The sequence below is a fragment of the Vulpes lagopus genome, chromosome 3, assembly GCF_018345385.1.
Source record: "Vulpes lagopus strain Blue_001 chromosome 3, ASM1834538v1, whole genome shotgun sequence".
Classification (NCBI taxonomy): domain Eukaryota; kingdom Metazoa; phylum Chordata; class Mammalia; order Carnivora; family Canidae; genus Vulpes; species Vulpes lagopus.
In genome coordinates, this window is record NC_054826.1 from 145732801 (window position 1) to 145751427 (window position 18627).

General features: G+C 33.2%; 1 protein-coding gene across 4 annotated transcripts in view; it reads right to left on the minus strand.

The window, feature by feature from the left end:
- Positions 1–1609: 1609 nt before the first annotated feature.
- Positions 1610–18627, minus strand: part of BTBD8 (BTB domain containing 8) — a 94675-nt gene continuing 77657 nt past the window's right edge. For 3 of the 4 annotated variants that reach the window (XM_041748610.1, XM_041748611.1, XM_041748612.1), the window contains 9 exons: positions 18061–18243; positions 17239–17376; positions 16244–16373; positions 13765–13826; positions 8832–9540; positions 8493–8577; positions 7938–8077; positions 3735–6050; positions 1610–2457 (listed from right to left, as the gene is read on the minus strand). In XM_041748610.1, the coding sequence (XP_041604544.1) occupies positions 1988–2457; positions 3735–6050; positions 7938–8077; positions 8493–8577; positions 8832–9540; positions 13765–13826; positions 16244–16373; positions 17239–17376; positions 18061–18243 (4233 nt within the window). In that variant the 3' untranslated portion in view covers positions 1610–1987. The remainder of the gene's footprint in view (positions 2458–3734; positions 6051–7937; positions 8078–8492; positions 8578–8831; positions 9541–13764; positions 13827–16243; positions 16374–17238; positions 17377–18060; positions 18244–18627) is intronic. The other variant, XM_041748613.1, reaches the window with a different exon arrangement.

The window sequence follows — 18627 nt, forward strand, 5'->3', positions numbered from 1 at the left end:
ACTGGTAGATGTGTCATTCACAAAAGAGCATCATAAGAAAACACACACGTCCTGAAATTGCCTAAGAGGTCACTACTTAAGCAAAATGCCTTGCAGATGTGATACGAAACTGAATGGCTTTTTAATGTATAGTAGTTTAAGAAGAAAGTCTTTAAGACCTTAAAACTGGGAAAGAAGTTTCATTTATAAAGTTTTGAACTTCTGAGCTATTTATTAAAAATAACATAAAACAATTTCACATTTGGAGAAAAGGAAATAACACAATGTCTTGGGAATTTGCACTGTTTCTGACTCCATCATACATTACTTCTTCATATTATAAAATATACTTTATTTTCAGGTTTTATGACAAAAATCAAATGAGTATGTTGTATGGTAGAAATAACATATTAAAATTAAGGAATATTAGATTCTAGTCCATAAATTAGCTGTGGGACCTTGGGCAATCTTTTAACTCCTCTGGCCTTCAGAGTTCTTCTTTAGAATTTGAAAGGATTAGACCAATCTTTAAATTGCCATCCAGCTTGAAAATACAATGTTCTTACAATACTATATTTTAACCTTTCTCTTACATGGTTTTTCACCTCATTAGAAACTAAACACTCTTTTTTTGAGTGGGGAGCAGGAATCAAACCTTATTTATTTTTGTACCTTAGTGCCTAGAACCAATGCCTGTTTCTCGACTGAATGAATGAGTGCCCCTACAGAGCTTCTAATTTAAAAAGGCATAGCAAATTTAAGTTAGCAAACACTAACAGGTTAGTGGCTAATGTTAATGTTATTATACAAGAATACAAATGATCGTGCATTAATATGATGTGGATATTCAATATACAGACTCATTCTATTGTTAATTTGTTGAGAACTGTTATTTTAAAAAAGGAATTCTAAACCAAAAGTTTTCCTTACTTTTGACATATTTTAGAGAAGTTATATGTAAGTTATATAGCTTTGAGGAGAGAGGCTAATTCTACTAAATCTCATCATCCTAAGGGCAGTGTCCGCTTAGATCAAGTAGGTAGGTATCCAAGTGTTTGCTCTCCAGTACCATTTTGTAAAAAAGATTATTATTTCTGCCTTGCTACCAAAATTACAGACTAAAAGACAATGTAATCAAGGAAATAAGGAACTAGAGCATATAGAGGTGTGGAGAAAGCAAACACGTGTGTATGTACACACATACATACAGTTTAACTCAGTAACTCAATTGCCTCATGTACCCATTTTACAATTAGTATTTAGTGCAGGCTTATTGCTGGAACAGTTCCAAAATATCTCTAATATGGAATGGAAAATGAAGAGCAATTATCTAACTATAAAGTCTATATAGATGAAACAAATGGACAGTTCTCCTGCTTCTTTTGAACAAGGGCAGATGTCTCTCTCTGGAAATACTCCAAAAATAGAGTTACAAGGGATTCTATTTCCGTTTCAGTATCAATATGATTGAAATTTGAGGTGCATTTACTTTACAATTTCTTGGACCTGCACTGTTGGGAAAGTGAAGGTTTTTTTTCCTAATATTTAGCTCTCAGGCTCAATCACACCAACCTGAGTTTCAATGTTACTCACTGATTAACTCTACATAAATTGACACAAGCACAATAAGTTTTTATTTTTAAATTATTATTACCATATGCAGAGCAAAAAGTAAAGGGACTGATCTACTTGTGCATTCACATTTTAAATTCTTGAATTATAAACAAGTGAACAAATGATCAGTTAGGAAAGGAAAACTGAAGGTTTTCTTTATAAGTCTACTAATTTGTCTAATAATTAATAAAACATGCTCAAATTTTAGAAAAACACCTTTTCCCTATATGTGATATCATATTAATAATAAATTATGTTTACCCCATAAATTTAGAAAGACTCCCTCAATATTAAGGATGGTCTATCTCTGGCTAATGCAATTATTTGGATATAATATAAGCATCAAAAAATAAAATGGTGGCATAGTTCAAAATTTTCCAAAGTGTTAATACTCTCAATGTTGAGTTTCCAGTTCCAGAATTGTCCATTCCCCTTGGGGTGAACAATCTTCAGAGGAAAAACTAGCCATGGTGATGCTTGCTGAGGAATCATCAAGGGGAGAGGTCAGTTCACTCCATCTGTTCAAAGTGTCAACATGTGCTTTACCCTGAGGTTTTGAGCTATCTCGTGCTAAAAGTAGTGTCTGGTTGATTAGATACTGTGCTAAATTTAAGTCTTCAGGAACAGAATTCGTAATATTTAAGTTTGAATCCTGTTCAGAGAGCAATTGCTTTAATAGTGTCCAATCTTGTTCTGCAAAGTGCTGATCATCTTCAAAATCCATGTCTGTAACATGTGTTTCTGATTCCATTTTCTGCTCAAATGCTTCTATTACATCCATCTCATATATTGGAGAGAGGGTTTTTGAAGGCCGATGGTCATACATGTAGGTTTGTGCCAGTGTATCACAATCATCTATGTCTCCTGAAATAATTCATAATACTACACAATGTAAAAATTGCACATGTTGGTATCCCTCAGAGTTTTGTAGAATAATATTAATATAATATAGTCCCAAAAAACAGAATGGAAAAAATAACACTTATACAAAATTGACAAGATTATTGAGGCATTTCTTTTTCTATGTAAAAAAAAAAAAAAAAAAACAACAAAAAAACCAACCGAAGAATGTTTAGCAGCAAATTAACATAGGCAACTAATAATAATTCTCCATACTTTAATTTGAAAACTTGTGATACAGAAAACAAAAATTATTTAAACATAAACATAGAATATGCACATGTATCTAATTCACTACAATAGGAACTTAAAGAAGAAAAAAAGACATGGTTATTTGATGGTGACTTTTAAGGTGAGTCAGTTCCAAAAGGGGAATACATACATTTTGTCTAAAGCCTTATTTGTATATTGCACATGCAAAGGAGGATGCAAGCAAGGACAAACAAAAAAGTACAACTTTAAAGAGCTCCCTGTTGTGATTTTGCTGAACAAGGGCTATTGATCAGTATCTTTCTTAGTTCTGATATACAATAGCTATGCAGTCAGCCACTATTGCATATTTTAAATGTGGGTCATTAGTTCAAATTACTGTAATAAGGAAGACAAACACACAAAACAATTAGACAGGAAATCATCTATTCATATGAAATAAGCCTGGGCTTTTTTCATATATTATCATTGCTTCTAAATATAATCTCTTTTAGGAAATTTATCTTTTTACTTGAAAATTTTAGAATTATAGTGATGCTTAAAGTCTTAATCTCTGTAAAATGCATATAAATTATAATAATTAATCTAGTTAAAATAGTTCAGTGCTTTAGTTATATTACTATAGTTATTGCACAGCCCTCTTAGATATATACTTAGCATAGTCCATAAATCATATCCAATGTATAATAAAATTTCTAATAGTCAAGAATTTTATGTTAAATTAGACATAATAACTAAATAATAGCAAACTAAGTTTTTCTCTTCATTCTTTTATGTAAAATCTCTTAATAGATTAACTCTAATAATAACCAAAATTTTACTAGATCTTAACTCTGCACTAGGATTTTCAGTGAACAATAAAGATTAACTAGCTAGTTTTCATATTATTATGAAATTTAAGTTTTCATTTGAATTTCAAATCTGTTGCTTAATTATTCTAACTAAAATATAACATTCAGGGCTACATACAACTTTAAAATTCTATAAACTCATTTTCTTATGGATTTAGTATTTCTATTTCTGTACATTACCTGCAGATAAAGCAATATTAGCTTTTTTGGTAGCAGTAGAATGGTTCTCTTTCACTTGACCTTCCTGAGGCAGAAGTTGACTCCGACAGGAGTCTAGAAATTTTGTAGAGCTGTTCTTTGGTATGTCAGAATTGGGTTCTCTTTGATGAAGCTCCAAATGACACGGTCTTTCTTGAGATTTTATATCACTATCTGAGAGTTTGCTGCGTTGCTGAAAGTCATTATCCACATCGTTTCCACTGTTTACTTTTTTATCTTCTGGAAGAAGCTGTCTGCCTCCTTTGGACAAGACATCTGCTGTGTACTTTTTTCCTGTGGCTAAAGCACTCTGTTTATCTTTTCTTGATGAGTCAATGCTACTGGGACCCAAGAGAGAGCTTTCATTTTTATATACACTCTTGCCTTTATCTTGTTTACATTCTAAAATACTACCTTCACTTCCATGCGTATACCTGGAATAGCAGGTCCTTCCGTGATGTTCATGAGAAATGCCATCAAAAACATCAGAAGGGGAAAGAGAATCTACAGAAGGCTGAAAGGGAGTATGGGCTTCCCCTTCATCAGATCCTAGTTCTTCACATTCATCTACTGAAAGTAAAACTGATCTTTTAAAATTCTTAGTTGCAGAAAACTCATGACTTTCATTTTCTGTTGCATCTTCAAAAGCTAAATTAATTATTCCCTGAAACTGCTGAGGAGCTGAGTTAGATGTAGAGAAATTTTCTCCAACATTTTCAGCTTCAGATCTTTCATCTTCTGTTTCATCTGCTGAGGAAGAAACTTGATCTACTTCTTGAGCAAACTGGATGCTGCCTCGTAGAATATTTTCTTTTTCTCTAGGGTGGACTACTGTAGATCGAGACCAAATTTCTGGCCTTTTCCTAGGAATCTCATCATCACTTGTTGAATTGACTTGGAAAAGATCATTACTACTTTGCTTTTTCATTTTCACTTCAATTCTTAAATTACTATCATATATTTTTAATTCCTCAGGAGTACTGGTATCACTACTACTTCTTCCAAGAAAATCATGGCACAGCATAGTGCCACATTTAGAAATACCTCTGTCATTTGACCCATCATCATCCTGAGACCCTCCAGCATCATAGTCTTCAGATCTGGGCTTTATGTCATCAGAGGATGTGGTAGCACTGCCAGTATCAGATTCAGGACTCTCTCTCTGATGCAGACCACTGGTACTCAAATTCCAGTGGCTCATAAATGGAACTTCTGGAGTTTCATGGCTATCTGGAGTTTCTGTTGTTTCCATATCTTTAGGAGAATTTTTTCCTGATGTATGTTCCAAAACACACTTGGAGGAAATATCTGAGTCTGCTGTAGCATGTTTGATTTCACTCATAGCAGAATCATCAGATAAGTGCCTAGGAATTTTCTGTTCTTCTACATGAATTTTAGATTTTCTGTCATCTTGGACAGAATTTAAGGTGCCATTTGTCCTTCCAGGAACACATGGTAAAACATCTTTGACACATTTAATGCTTAATTTTTTATTTGTATCTTGTTCCTCTCCTTGCTTCTCCCTGTCTGATACTGAATGGATTTGCTTTGGATTTGCTGAGTCTAAATCACAAACAGGATTAGAATTCAAAGAGTTTTCACTGGGATTTGAAATCATGGATTTTAGGACAGTGGTGGTATATAATTTTGAATCTACATTAGCACTCCCATCAAAATGACAATATATTTTAGCTGTGTTGGGATGATCTGATTCTTTGCCAGAAAATTTTGCTTCATTTTTATCTGAACCAGTCTGTTTTGATTCCAGTTCATGTTTTATTGATTTATCCAGATTTGAAATACTTTGGCATTCTAATACTAATTTCTCTTTCCCTTGGTTGCTTAATGGCTTTTGTGGCTTAGGTTTGCATGATGACTGGAAAGCTTCTGTACTGCTGATTTCTGATGTGAGATTAATTAGAGGTTCATGAGGCTTCTGTTCAGAAATATCATCCTTGTTATTATTTTCATGTACATCATGAAGCATACTTTTTTGGACAACACATGTTTCACTTTTTAAAGGTCTTTGAGAAGGCTGAGTTTTCAATATAACCTGTCCAGGAAGCATTTTCTGTTTTGAATCTTTATTACTCAAAATTTCACTTTTCTTAGACTGATTTAAGTTTTTAGGCATTGCCCCTATTTTTGCATTAACCTTGGGCAAAGGTGTGTGTCCTTGCTTGACAATCTTTTTCTTAGGTGTTTGTTTATCTGTAGTTGTATTGAGGTCCAATTTTGTCACATTTTCTTCAGACTGCTTTGAAGAGACTGAAGATTTTACTGAATTTGGTGAGTCTCCTTGAATCCAAAGAAAAGAAAATTTAAAAATACAATGTATCTTACAATTTGTGAATGAAATGCAATATTTATTTTCAAATTACTTTATAAGAAATAAAATAAACAATGAAATGATATGTCCATAACAATGGACAACAAAAGATTAGGTGTTAGTAACATGATAAAATAAAAAATATTTTTATTACAAATATAGGTTGATTATTCCAGCATCTTAGTAAAATTATTTAAATCGGATCTTTCTTCCTCAAGTAAAGAGTTTTGATCTTTATGCTAGAATTGGATTTGCATAAATATATGAGGGTGGAAAAATCTGATTTTCTTATATCACAAAAGAACAGGAAGGGTCTTCCCTTTGAAGTTTTTCTGGGGAAAAAATACTATTCCACACAGCTGAAAAAGGAGAATCAAACTAAATATAAAATAGAGGGATGCATGGGTGGCTCAGCAGTTGAGTGTCTGCCTTTGGCCTAGGGCATGATCCTGGAGCCCTGGGATCAAGTCCCACATTGGGCTTCCTGCATGGAGCCTGCTTCTCCCTCTGCCTATGTCTCTCTGCCTCTCTCTCTCTCTGCCTATGTCTTTCATGAATAAATAAATAAAATCTTAAAAAAATATATAAAATAGAAATGTTGAAATTACTGCAGTTTTTTCTGTCAAACATGAACAAAACTAATTTACTTTTCATAACTAAATCATTATTATTGTAGATCATTTGGGTTAACGACTTAGATGTGTAATAGAAACTAAAACTGATAATTGGAGGGAAAGGATTAATTATGAGACTCTATTTGTTTACACTGGTTAAGTCCTAGAGATGATATTTAAATCTATCAAAAAGAATTGCCAAATCTTTTTAAATGTTTAATTTTTAGCTATTACTAGAACATGAATAATTTTTCTCTGGCTTATTTTAAAATATACTTTCAGTATTAATTCATTATCTAACTCAAAATTGATTTTAGGTTTCTTAAAAAAATTTTTATTTATTTATGATAGTCACACAGAGAGAGAGAGAGAGAGAGAGAGAGAGAGAGAGGCAGAGACACAGGCAGAGGGAGAAGCAGGCTCCATGCACTGGGAGCCCGACGTGGGATTCAATCCCGGGTCTCCAGGATCGCGCCCTGGGCCAAAGGCAGGCGCCAAACCGCAGCGCCACCCAGGGATTCCGATTTTAGGTTTTAACAAACTGCTCTTACCTATGTGAATGCTTAATGCATAAAGCAAGTTAATTTTAAGATCAGTTATTAGGTCAGCAGATTATGCAATCTGATCATTATGCTTTTCTTTCTTAGAACACGGCAAAACAGGCACAGAACAGAAGGAAAATTCTTCTTCCCTATATAATACAGCTCTCAAAACTATAGCATTGCTTTTGTAAAGGGCTCTAATGTTAGTGCTGGTTTTCTGTATGGAATTTCTGTAGTTGTCAATGAAACTGAAAAAACCTAGGCATAACATATTAAAGGACCAAAAATGCAGATAAATTAGTGACTCATTTCTCATAAAAGACCATTAAAACTAAACCCACACCCTGAAATACCAAAATACTTATCTAGGGGCAGCTCGGTTTCACTCTTGGTTTCAGCTTAGACTCAGGTCTATAAATCCATCTGCCTGCCTCCTCCCAGCTCTGCACTCCAAAGGCTGCTTGGGCCTCTTCCTTTGCCCCTCCCCATGCATGCACTCAGGCACTCTCTCAAATAAATAAATCTTTAAAAAAAATATTTATCTAAAAGTTAAAGTGTAAAATCTTATCTCTATAGTATGATACAAATATAAAATGAGTGAAACCGTGTCATATTCTTATTTGTTGCTAAAGTTCCAAATCAGAGTTCTGTTTATTCAATTTAAACACAGATGTAATACCCAGGACCATATCAGCTTTACCTTGAGTTTTAGCAAGATTAGATGAGGCATTTTTTGTTCTCTGTTGAGCTGTAGCACATCCACTGCCATTTCCTTTTTTCTTTATAATAGCCTGTGGTACTGGATCACTATATCCTTTGCTAGTGACCTTCTTTAGCACACTAAGAAAAATGATTTGCATTCAGTATTATTCTCAGATGGCACCACATGCACTTTTTAAAAGACCCATATATGAAATACATTTTTTTCAAAGAAATTTAAAAAATACCTTTTTTTCTAAAAATCGGAAAACCTTATATTCATAGGTCTTTAAGTTTATAAACCTGTAGGTTAATTAAGTATGATAAAGCAATACATAATCAAGTGCCACAAGTGTAATCTATCATTTTGTATCAATAATCATTTTTCATAAATATACTATCTTCTAATAAAGTTTTAAAATATTGTATAAATAAATACATTAAATTTTCTAACAAAAAAGAAAAGATATTTTAAAAATATTTGGCTAGAAGTTAGCATATAATTAACTTTCAGAGAAAGCTAATGTATAGGTAAAAAAAATGAATGAAAACTTACCTGTTATTTATATTAGTTTCTTCTTGAATGCTTTTTTTATTTGAAGTTCCATTGGCAACTTTTGAAACAGGTCGAGATTTTACTACTGTAAATTAAGAAAAGTCAGTCATGAAACTGAACACTGAATATGTGAATGTCATGCATAAATTCACTGGTCAGACACTATATCCAAAAATAAATGTTAATGTGGGAAGAAGTATGTTTTCTCTCAGTCTGCATGAACACATGTAAATAAATGCTTCTTGGCATTTGAAACTAAATAAACATCCAAACATAGAATCATTTTTCTAGGAACTTTAACTGTCAGGAGCTATTAAAAATAGGGGTACTAAAACCCACCTACAGAAGAAGTTTTGATACTTTCCACATTGTTTTTCACTGTCTGTCCTGGAGGTTCACAAAAGGACAATTTATCACCAGAAGGCTTCTCTTCTCCTACTGCTCCATTTTCTTTTGGTTCATCCAGACATTCATTGGAAATCAGTAATTCCATACTTGAATTGGTTGATCTGCTAGCAGGCTCTGCAATGCTGAGGCATGGAGAATCTTTTCCTGTCACTTTCTTCAAAGGCTTTGGTTTGGCTTGCACGTTTATGGTTCCAGTGAGTACCTTGGGTCTGGCACCTGTAATGTGCCCTTCCTGATTTCTCACTCCTTTCTCATTTAATGAATTTTTCTGTCCATTTGCTGACGCTCCTGCTGATCTTTCCACAGCTTGTCTAGGTGATGCATTTGCGGACTTAGCATTATCACTGTTTTCTGTTTGGGACTTTATTACAGCTTTGGGCTTTCCAGAGACATTTTTCCCCCCAGTTTTAAGCTCTTTTGTAACTTTAGATGCTACCTTTGTACTACCCTTTTCCTTTAAATCATCATGTTTCAAAGTTTTATTTACAGTATTTCTATTAGTATTTGATGAATGTCCAGCTGCTCCCAATCCATCAGATTTCATCTTTTGCTTAGTAGAGGGATAACTCCAACAATCCTTGGTATTTCCTCTCCAAGATTTGTTTTTTATAACACCAGAGTCAGAAACTTGTCTCCTTTGCTACAAAGAAGAAAAAAAATTTCTTTAAAGTCTTTGACTTATAAAACTTTGTCTCAATAAGCCAGCTTTTCAAAGAGGAAAAAGTAAAGATCACATTAGGATATAGGGTCACTTGATGGGCACTGAGGGGAGCACTTGACAGGATGAGCACTGGGTGTTATGCTATTGGCAAATTGAACTCCAATTTAAAAATATATTTAAAAATGTAAAAAAAGGATATAGGGTCACTCAAAATTGGGTTATTTTTGATCATTTGAATGTGTCTTTCATGACATTACCTTAATTGAATCTAAAATACAGCATAAAAAATCAAAAGGCAATGCTATTTTAAAAAGGCATACTATTTAGCTTTGTGAAGTTATGCTAGAGATTAACACCTAAAGGTGTCAGGATGCCTTGGGCCAATGATAACTATGTACAACGTTTTTTGAGGGCCCACTCCCAGGTTCCTTGCTAAAACTCTTCGTATTGTATGAAGCAACAATAAGCTCCTGTTGCTATCTATATTTCGTAGACAAGAAACTGGGAATTAAAGCTGGTATGTGATTTACCAAGGTTACATGCTTGGTAGGATGGAAGTAGGACTTGAGCTCATGATTTACTGCTTTAAGCAGGCAGTCATCTACATGGTATAATTTGAGGGACATTATAAAGATTTTCACCAAAAACTGTCTCTTCAATCCTACCCCAAATGCCAGAAATTTTATCACTGAAGATTTAATCTTTGGGGGTGGGGGCTGGGGGCCACAAGCCTCTGGGATACAAGACAGTACATGTGACAAGTTTGGCTTTTGCAAGAAACAAAATAGTAATACAGCACTGGCTATATGGAGAAAGTGGAGGAAAAGAGGTTCTAAAAACAGATGAAGTAGGCAAAAAGGTGAAAAGAGAAGGACCAATGTCTCAAGGTCCTTCTAACAGGTCCTAACAACATTTTAAAAAGTGGTAGGAAGTGCAGAATAAAATTTTAAAATTACATTGCTACTCTTTAGGAAATACGTCCCCCTGCTTTGAAAAGCTGTATGAAACTGCAGAGGTCTGAGGAAAAACCTGTGCTGTCTTCGTCTTTGTGTCCTTTACCACTGTGCCCATAACATACTGGGTACTCAAAAAAATGTGATGCATGTTGTCAAATCTGAACATATCCTGACATATAGTTCAAGGACTAATATTCCTGAATATAAAAAACTTTTTTTACATTAGAAATTTGCCTAAGTTAAAGATAACATATATATGGGAGTGGGAATACACACATACACACACACACACACACACAGACACGCGCGCACGCACAAAGTTATAACCTGGCTAAGTTTAAGGAAAAGCTAGGTGTGGTACTAATAAAGGAATTACTGTGTTCCTGTCATGGCTTTACCTACTTGACTTAGGATATCTAAGAGGTCATTGACATGTCTGGGCCTCATATTATTTATTTCTAGGGGGTGGAGACTTGGTCCTACTCAGTGTAATGTTCTAGGATTCTATGTAATATTTATAAAGTTCAAATAGGTTTGGCCCTCATTTTTTGTTTTCTTGATCAAATCTTAGCTCAAAAAATAACCATTCCCTATTTTTAATATCTAAAACCAGGTAGAGGGATCCCTGGGTGGCGCAGCGGTTTGGCGCCTGCCTTTGGCCCAGGGCGCGATCCTGGAGACCCGGGATCGAATCCCACGTCAGGCTTCTGGTGCATGGAGCCTGCTTCTCCCTCTGCCTGTGTCTCTACCTCTCTCTCTCTCTCTCTCCCTCTCTCTGTGTGACTATCATAAATAAATAAAAATTAAAAAATAAATAAATAAATAAATACCAGGTAGACTTCTGATTCTAGACTTCTCACCCTTAAAATTGATCCTACTTAATTTTTTGTATCCTTGAATCTATTTTAAAGCATCATGCTATGGGTGAGATCTATGTAGTACATGGGGTAACCATAAGAAACTTTATATTAACATGGTATAGCATGATGAGGATACAATATATACACACATCAACTCTACGTATTCTCTAACTTCCATCTGCAAAGTTTACATATATTTCTTATATACGAATGGCCAGGTGGGAAGATCACCACATGCTATTGACAAAAATGAGAAAAAGAGTCAACCTTTTAAAGAATTCCCCTTACACACCCTTTAGTTCCAGTTATTATTCCTTTTGTTTAACTTTTTATTGTAGTAAAATTCACACATAATCAAAAGATAGAATAGTATAATGAATCATGGACCTATTACCAGCTTTAACAATGATCAGTTCTTGGCCAAATTTATTTCATATATAACTACCATTTTATTTTGAAACAAGTCCCAGACATCATTACCTTAAGTATTATGGTACCAGAACTCTCCTTAAATCTTTCTGTCTTATCTCATTAACTTTCTTCCACTTCCAGAAGATCTCATCTCTTTTTGTAAAACACATTTACTCATTCCATACCTATTGAGCATTTACTGCATATCAATCAATTGCACATAAATTATTTCACTTAATTTTCACAATAATTCTGTTAGGTTTTATTAGCCCGTTTTACAGACAAGAAAGCTAAGACTCACATATGGCAGAGATAACAAATGTGAAATCAAGGCTGTATTGTCCTGGCAACTGCCAGGCAGCAGAGTTGCTTCCCTTGCACTTGGCTAGAAAACCTTCCTCCTCTACCCATCCTTCCCTCCCACACTCGCACACACACTTCCCACCTCTGTGTAGGGGTAGGCAAAAACACCTTAGGCAGGTAAAGAATGATGCTGAAAGACCCCAGGAAACCTGTACCCTGCATTCAGCCTTTTGGCCTCATGGAGGCCACACATTTTCCTCTTCACTTCCTCACAAAACCAATAAAAATCTAGGTAAGGATAAAAAAAAAAAAAAGTGAAGTCAAGATTTTAACTCTTATTATTCCATGTCCAGCACCCATTTCAGTATACTGTCCTTCAAAGGGAAATGTATTACCCTGTTTTCTTCCCACTGTGGTTAACAGTATAAATCCATGGACAACCAGAAAGTCAGGAAGGTAAGGAAGAGCAACAAGACTTTGTTCTATTTCACTGTAAGGCAAGGAAAGAGGAAAAGACTGGTTGATAACAGCTAGTAGAACAGCAGAAAGAAAGGCAGGTAGGATAATTCTAGGGGAGCCTAAAAAAAACCCACTGGGGATAACAGGGAACTAGTACATAGAGAAAAATTTTCTAATGTACCACTTCAGAGTATGTTCTGTGGAACTGTATAATATACCTAAGAATGGTCAAGGGGGAGTCTAGCAGTGTTCCATGCTTAGGGAAGAAAAATGTTCAACATTATAACAAATAAAGCAAGTCATTTGTGTGTGGGAAGGGGTTAAAAAAAAAAGACAAAATTAACCATCTTAACCATTTTTAAGTGGGAAGAACAAAAATGCTCACTATATAGATCTTGTGCAACAAATATCTAGAACCTTCTCATCTTGTAAAACTGAAATTCTATACCTACTGAAAAATTGCCTTTTTCCTTATATCTCCAGCCCTGGGAACTGCTATTCTACTTCATGTTTCTAAGAGTTTGACTACTTTTGATCACATAAATACAGCAAGTAACTTTTAAAGTAAAACACAACCAACTATACTCTTGGTATTAATTGCCTTTTTCACACCAAAAATGTGTTATATGGATTAAAATCTTAGTATAGAGAAAACTGGGACAACTAAAATCTTTTGTAAGAAGTAGGTTAATTAGAAAATTAGACACTGAATTAGGTCTAGGATTTTAGACAATTTCTGATCTGTCGGAATAGCTCCAATACATTAGTTGCCAAAAAGGTTTTCAAGGAAATAAAAAAGGCTGAATATGCCAGCTGGATATTAAAGATTCACATCATTTAAAAATGTATAGAATATTTACTTGATTAGAGAAAGACTCAAAATTATTTTCATTAAGAATCAGCTTTATTTGGGATGCCTGGGTGGCTCAGTGGTTGAGCATCTGCCTTTGGCTCAGGTTGTGATCCCAAGATCCGGGATTGAGACCTACATCAGGCTCCCTGCAGGCAGCCTACTTCTCCCTCTGCCTGTGTCTCTGCCTCCCTTTCTCTCTGTGTCTCTGCCTCTCTTGTGTCTCTCATGAATAAATAAATAAAATCTTTAAAAAAAATCAGCTTTACTTAAAGAATATATTTAAGGAAATCACTGAAATATAAAATAATAAACTTTAAATTATTTAGCATCTTTTTTCAGACCTGTAAAATTTTAAGTTTACCTGAGAACTACTGAATACAGGCTTTTTGCCAAGTCTTCGATCATCACCTTTGTCAAATGCAGCTGTAGAAAGAAACAATTTATTTTTATAGAAAACACTATCATTGCCATAAAACTAGAAGGAAAATAGTATGCTAGCAGAAAAAGGTGGTATTTTAGTGGAAGTAACTTTAAAAAGGCTAAAAGCAATCTAGTACACTTAAATAATTGCATATTATATTTTAGATTTTTTTTTTAAGAATCTCATTTTCAATCTTATTTTCTCGTCTCTGGATTTTACATTATTAGAATAAGTAAATGTAAAATCTTATGAGAAGATTCATACATTTACAAAAAAACAATTTTATCAAGCTGTAAAATTATAATTGGTTTCATTAAGTTTTCCAAATTTCAAAAAATCTCAGGTTGTGGCAAATTAATATTTTATAAATTATTAAATATAAGAAAGTGTCTATCCTAAAAAAATGTAAAAATACTCTGTTGAAATTGACTACAAATATTTCCTGGTTTTGCAGGTTTTTCATGAGGAAAAAGGAAAGAAAAGAGAAAAAAATAAGATACTGTTGGAAAATAAAACAAACAACCCTCAAACCCATTATCATTCTTTTTAGAATTACTTAAAAACTCACTTTCTAGATTGGGTTTATATGGGAATTATTGCAGAGCTCATGTTTTTATGTTCTTCAAATAAGAATTTGAATGACGTCAGGAAAATATATAGAAATAATGAGATGAGAGCTATAAATATAGTTCAGCTAATGTATTTCTTTCTTTTGAAGGTTATAGTTCAAACTATTTAAAACATAATTTGAATATAGTCTCCAAAAATTATTTAATATTTATTAAAACAGCTGATAAAAATATATTAAATTATACGTAACACTCCCTTTGTATCTTCTATTTGTGTTTTATAGAATCTGTGCTACAAGACAAAGCAGGATCCTAGAAAATGGCATTATAAGGACTGATTTACAGTAAGCAAATGACTTTGCACAATCCTATACAAAAAGAAATTAATATAGGATTTCTCCCAAAGGTCAGTAACTCAATTAGACTATAAGAAATGCTATAACAAAGACAACCTAGAATCACTCCTTTTTCTGGGGTTTCCCAATGCAGTAACTATCCGTAAGTCAGGACTCATTATAATTCAGCATACTGAAGATTAAAAAAATATTATTACACTGATAGGATAGATTGAAAAGTTCTTTTTGACTATTAGTACAATTACCAATAATTTTGTTTTACATATGTGTGTACCTATATGTATTTGCATTATTTTTAATTAACATCTTATAGAATTAAAATAAAGAACATTGTTTAAGGCATAACTTAACTATGAAATCCTTTAAAATGAAGAAAAACAAAGTTTACTACCAATCAGAAGAGAGTTGAATGACACCTACTCCTGGAATGCTGATCTTATCCTATTTCTTCATATTGAATAATTTCATAGTAAAAATTAACTGTCATCTAAAAATCAGTACAGAAATAGTTACAAGGAAAAATCTCAAATTCCTGAAGACCTGAGATTTTCATTATTTCATGATTTTGTTCTTTCATTATTTTGTTGGAATGTCTTTGAAAAGTGCTCTTCAGTTCACATCTAGCTACACTATCATGTTATGCTCAAAATGCAAGACAGAGCAAATCATATTCTGACTATTCCATTAAAGAATTTAACATATCTATGTACTATCAAGAAATATATCACATATGGCTTTCATGTTTTATAGTGCAAAATGTTCGCTTCCTAAAATAGAGTCTCCTAGAATGTTTTTAAAAGTATACTTGCTGAATCTGCAAATATTTTTTCTAAGGCACCTGCTTAAACCCAAAAATAGTCATGAAGCCATTTTTAGTTCCACACCCTCAAAATTTTTATCTTAATGTTTTTGAAACAAACATATATTCTGAGCAATATACATCTTTTGTTTAATGGTAACATTTCAAATGGTACCTATTAAATGTCAGAGACCACTGTGCAGTTCCTGAGGGACACTCCGCAATAGCACACATTGTATCACTGAATCAATCAATTGTGAAATAAAGCCATCTAATTTAGACAAAACCACAAGAAATGATACATTATACAAAACACGGAAAAGCTCTATGACAAAATATATTTAAAAAGGAAGAGAAAGTATGTTTAGTAATATGTTCTATGTGGATTACATTTCCTATACTTCTAATCTCTTCATAAGAATGCTTTTTAAGCAAATTTGGCTGGAATATTGTTGCTAATATAGAGTAGGGTTAAAAACTGATAAACATATATGTAAAGGAAATGAGTCATTTTTTAAGAACAGCAAAGCATGATTTATTAAAACTGCCTAAACATACTATCACTAGTTTCAATTAGCAAGCTATTATTGAACAGAAGCAAACAATGTTAATCCTACCACTTATTAGCATCCTCTCAAAATATCTCTTGCACAAAGATCATAAAATAAGAATAAAAAATCCCAAGGCTAACATACCTGCTTGGATTTTCTGTTGATCATCTGTGCTCATCAGCTTCCAGCTTTCTGTGTGACGAACAGCATAGAAAGACTGAACCAGGAAGATCCACAGCTTATCACGCAGAGCCTGGATCTTGCACGTAAAACCCTGTGTTCAAGCAACAAATCAGCAGCTGGTGAGAGCCACATTGTCATAGCAACCAGTCATTATTCCTTTCCGAATCTACTTACTCCTAAGCTAGATCAATGATGTCATCACTTAGATTTTTAAAATCGTCGAGTACATGTTATTTATGAAGGCTTACTCTTCAAAAACAGAATCTTATAGTGAACACGAAGCTAAACCTTATCCTTTCAACCAAACATTATTTTAAATCACCAATGGCCTTTACATGAATACCTTCTACAGCAAGTCAACTATGACATTACAAGGTCAAATACTCTATGTAATAGTAATAAATATGATGAAATTTTTATCATTCTTGTTAAACAAATACAAAATGTCAATAATTTGCAATAAGCTAACACTAATTACATTTAAAAATAATATTTTAATTTTGCTTTTTCTTAGTCAATCCAATTTTAAATATGATTTTTTCTGAAGATGAAAAGGAATTAAAATATACTATTAAAATAAAAAACAAGGAGTATTGAAAATTCTAAAAAATTATTTAAAATTTTCTGTAAGTTTTATATTTAGGCAATTTAATAGTGACAGGGGAGAAATACAAGTTATGCTGTACCAATTAATATTGTTAGTACCAAACTAACTTTAGAATTAGTGAGTCAAATGCCAAGTTCTGAACTTTTACAATAAGTCTATTGAGAAGTAAATGAAATTTAAAATTTTTTATTTAATAAAAAGCTCTAAGCAGATACAAAACTAGAGCCTATAACCAACCCCCATCACCTAGTTTCAATGAACCATGCAACATTTAAAATGGGCATATATTTTAAAGTCTTGAAACAATTCAATATTATATCATTTAAATGAACTTTATCATTTTCAATACCATTTCCTTTGTATTGTCAGAGTTCAGTAACATGTCCAAAGCCATTAGAAGAGAGCAACTATTCTCAGTGGTAATATTTTCTTCAATTGCTTTTAAAATTTTGTCCAATAGATCAGCTGTGCTGCTCATTGCTTGTGACTACAAAACACAGAAATTTATATTTAATAGGAATATATGTAAAATGTGTAAGAAATGTGAAAGTCTGGCTTAACAATAGGCCATTCATCATAACTGGCCATATGCAGTCAACCAGAAATCTTATTTCCTCTGTTAATAATAATTATAATCACATAATTATAATCATAGCCGTTATTATAAAAATCTTTTTCCTTTAAAAAAAATCTGTAGACACACACACACACACACACACACACGCACACACTGTTCCTAGGAGCCAAAATAGTGCCAAAAATGGAACTAGAAATAATCAAAATTCTTTATTCAATAACTAAACTTAGGAATAGTGAGTCCCCAGTAAAACTGAGAATTTTGCATGGATCATAACTGTATTACTGACAAAACAATATATTTTTGACTGATTTCTAAAATATGGCTTATGCTAATTGAGGGCCACTGCTGGCCAGAGTTACATTCTATCTTGCCAGTGCACTCAAACCTGTCCCCTCCTGCCTTCATTATCTTGTGAGCCAAAAATCCTGTCCATCATTGCTCTAAATCCTATACAAGCATGCCATCTGCTATGGAATTTATTTAAGTCACACTAATTTAATCAAAGGCAACCTGCATTTAAAAACTCTTACATAATTGTAATCAGAACACAAAGATGGGGCTAAATATAGGATATAATTTTAGACACATTACCTGTAAGAGAAGAGCAAAATTTTCACTTTGAATAATCGTGGAGAAATTTTTTATAATAAATGCAATACATTCTTCTTGCAGCTGAGATGCCATAGTCAGTGCTACTTCTGTCCACTTCACTCTGGGTAAACTGATGATTAGCCTGTCGCTTTCCATCAGAAGAAAAGCAGCATTCTCATCATTCTTATAATTTTTTAAAAATTGGAAAAAAGTTAGATTACTATTCATAATATAACTTTCTACGAAAATACTTTTCTTATGATGTTTCCTGCAAAAAAAATCCCAAAATTCCAGGTAGCAAATGTCTTTGTCATTAATTAAAATACTTATTTATTCATCCATTCAGAATTATCCAAAAGGGCAAACTTTGAGCTGGGAATAAACTACCTCTAAAAGATGACTAAAACAAGCCTGAGAGCAGAGATATAACTACAAAGAAAAACTTGACCTCTCTGAGATTTTGACTATTAAATTAGTTTTTGTGCTTATAGATATCATTCATAACTGTATGCCTACACTGACAAAACCTTCTTTTCTGACTATAAAATACATGTTGTTACAAATTTA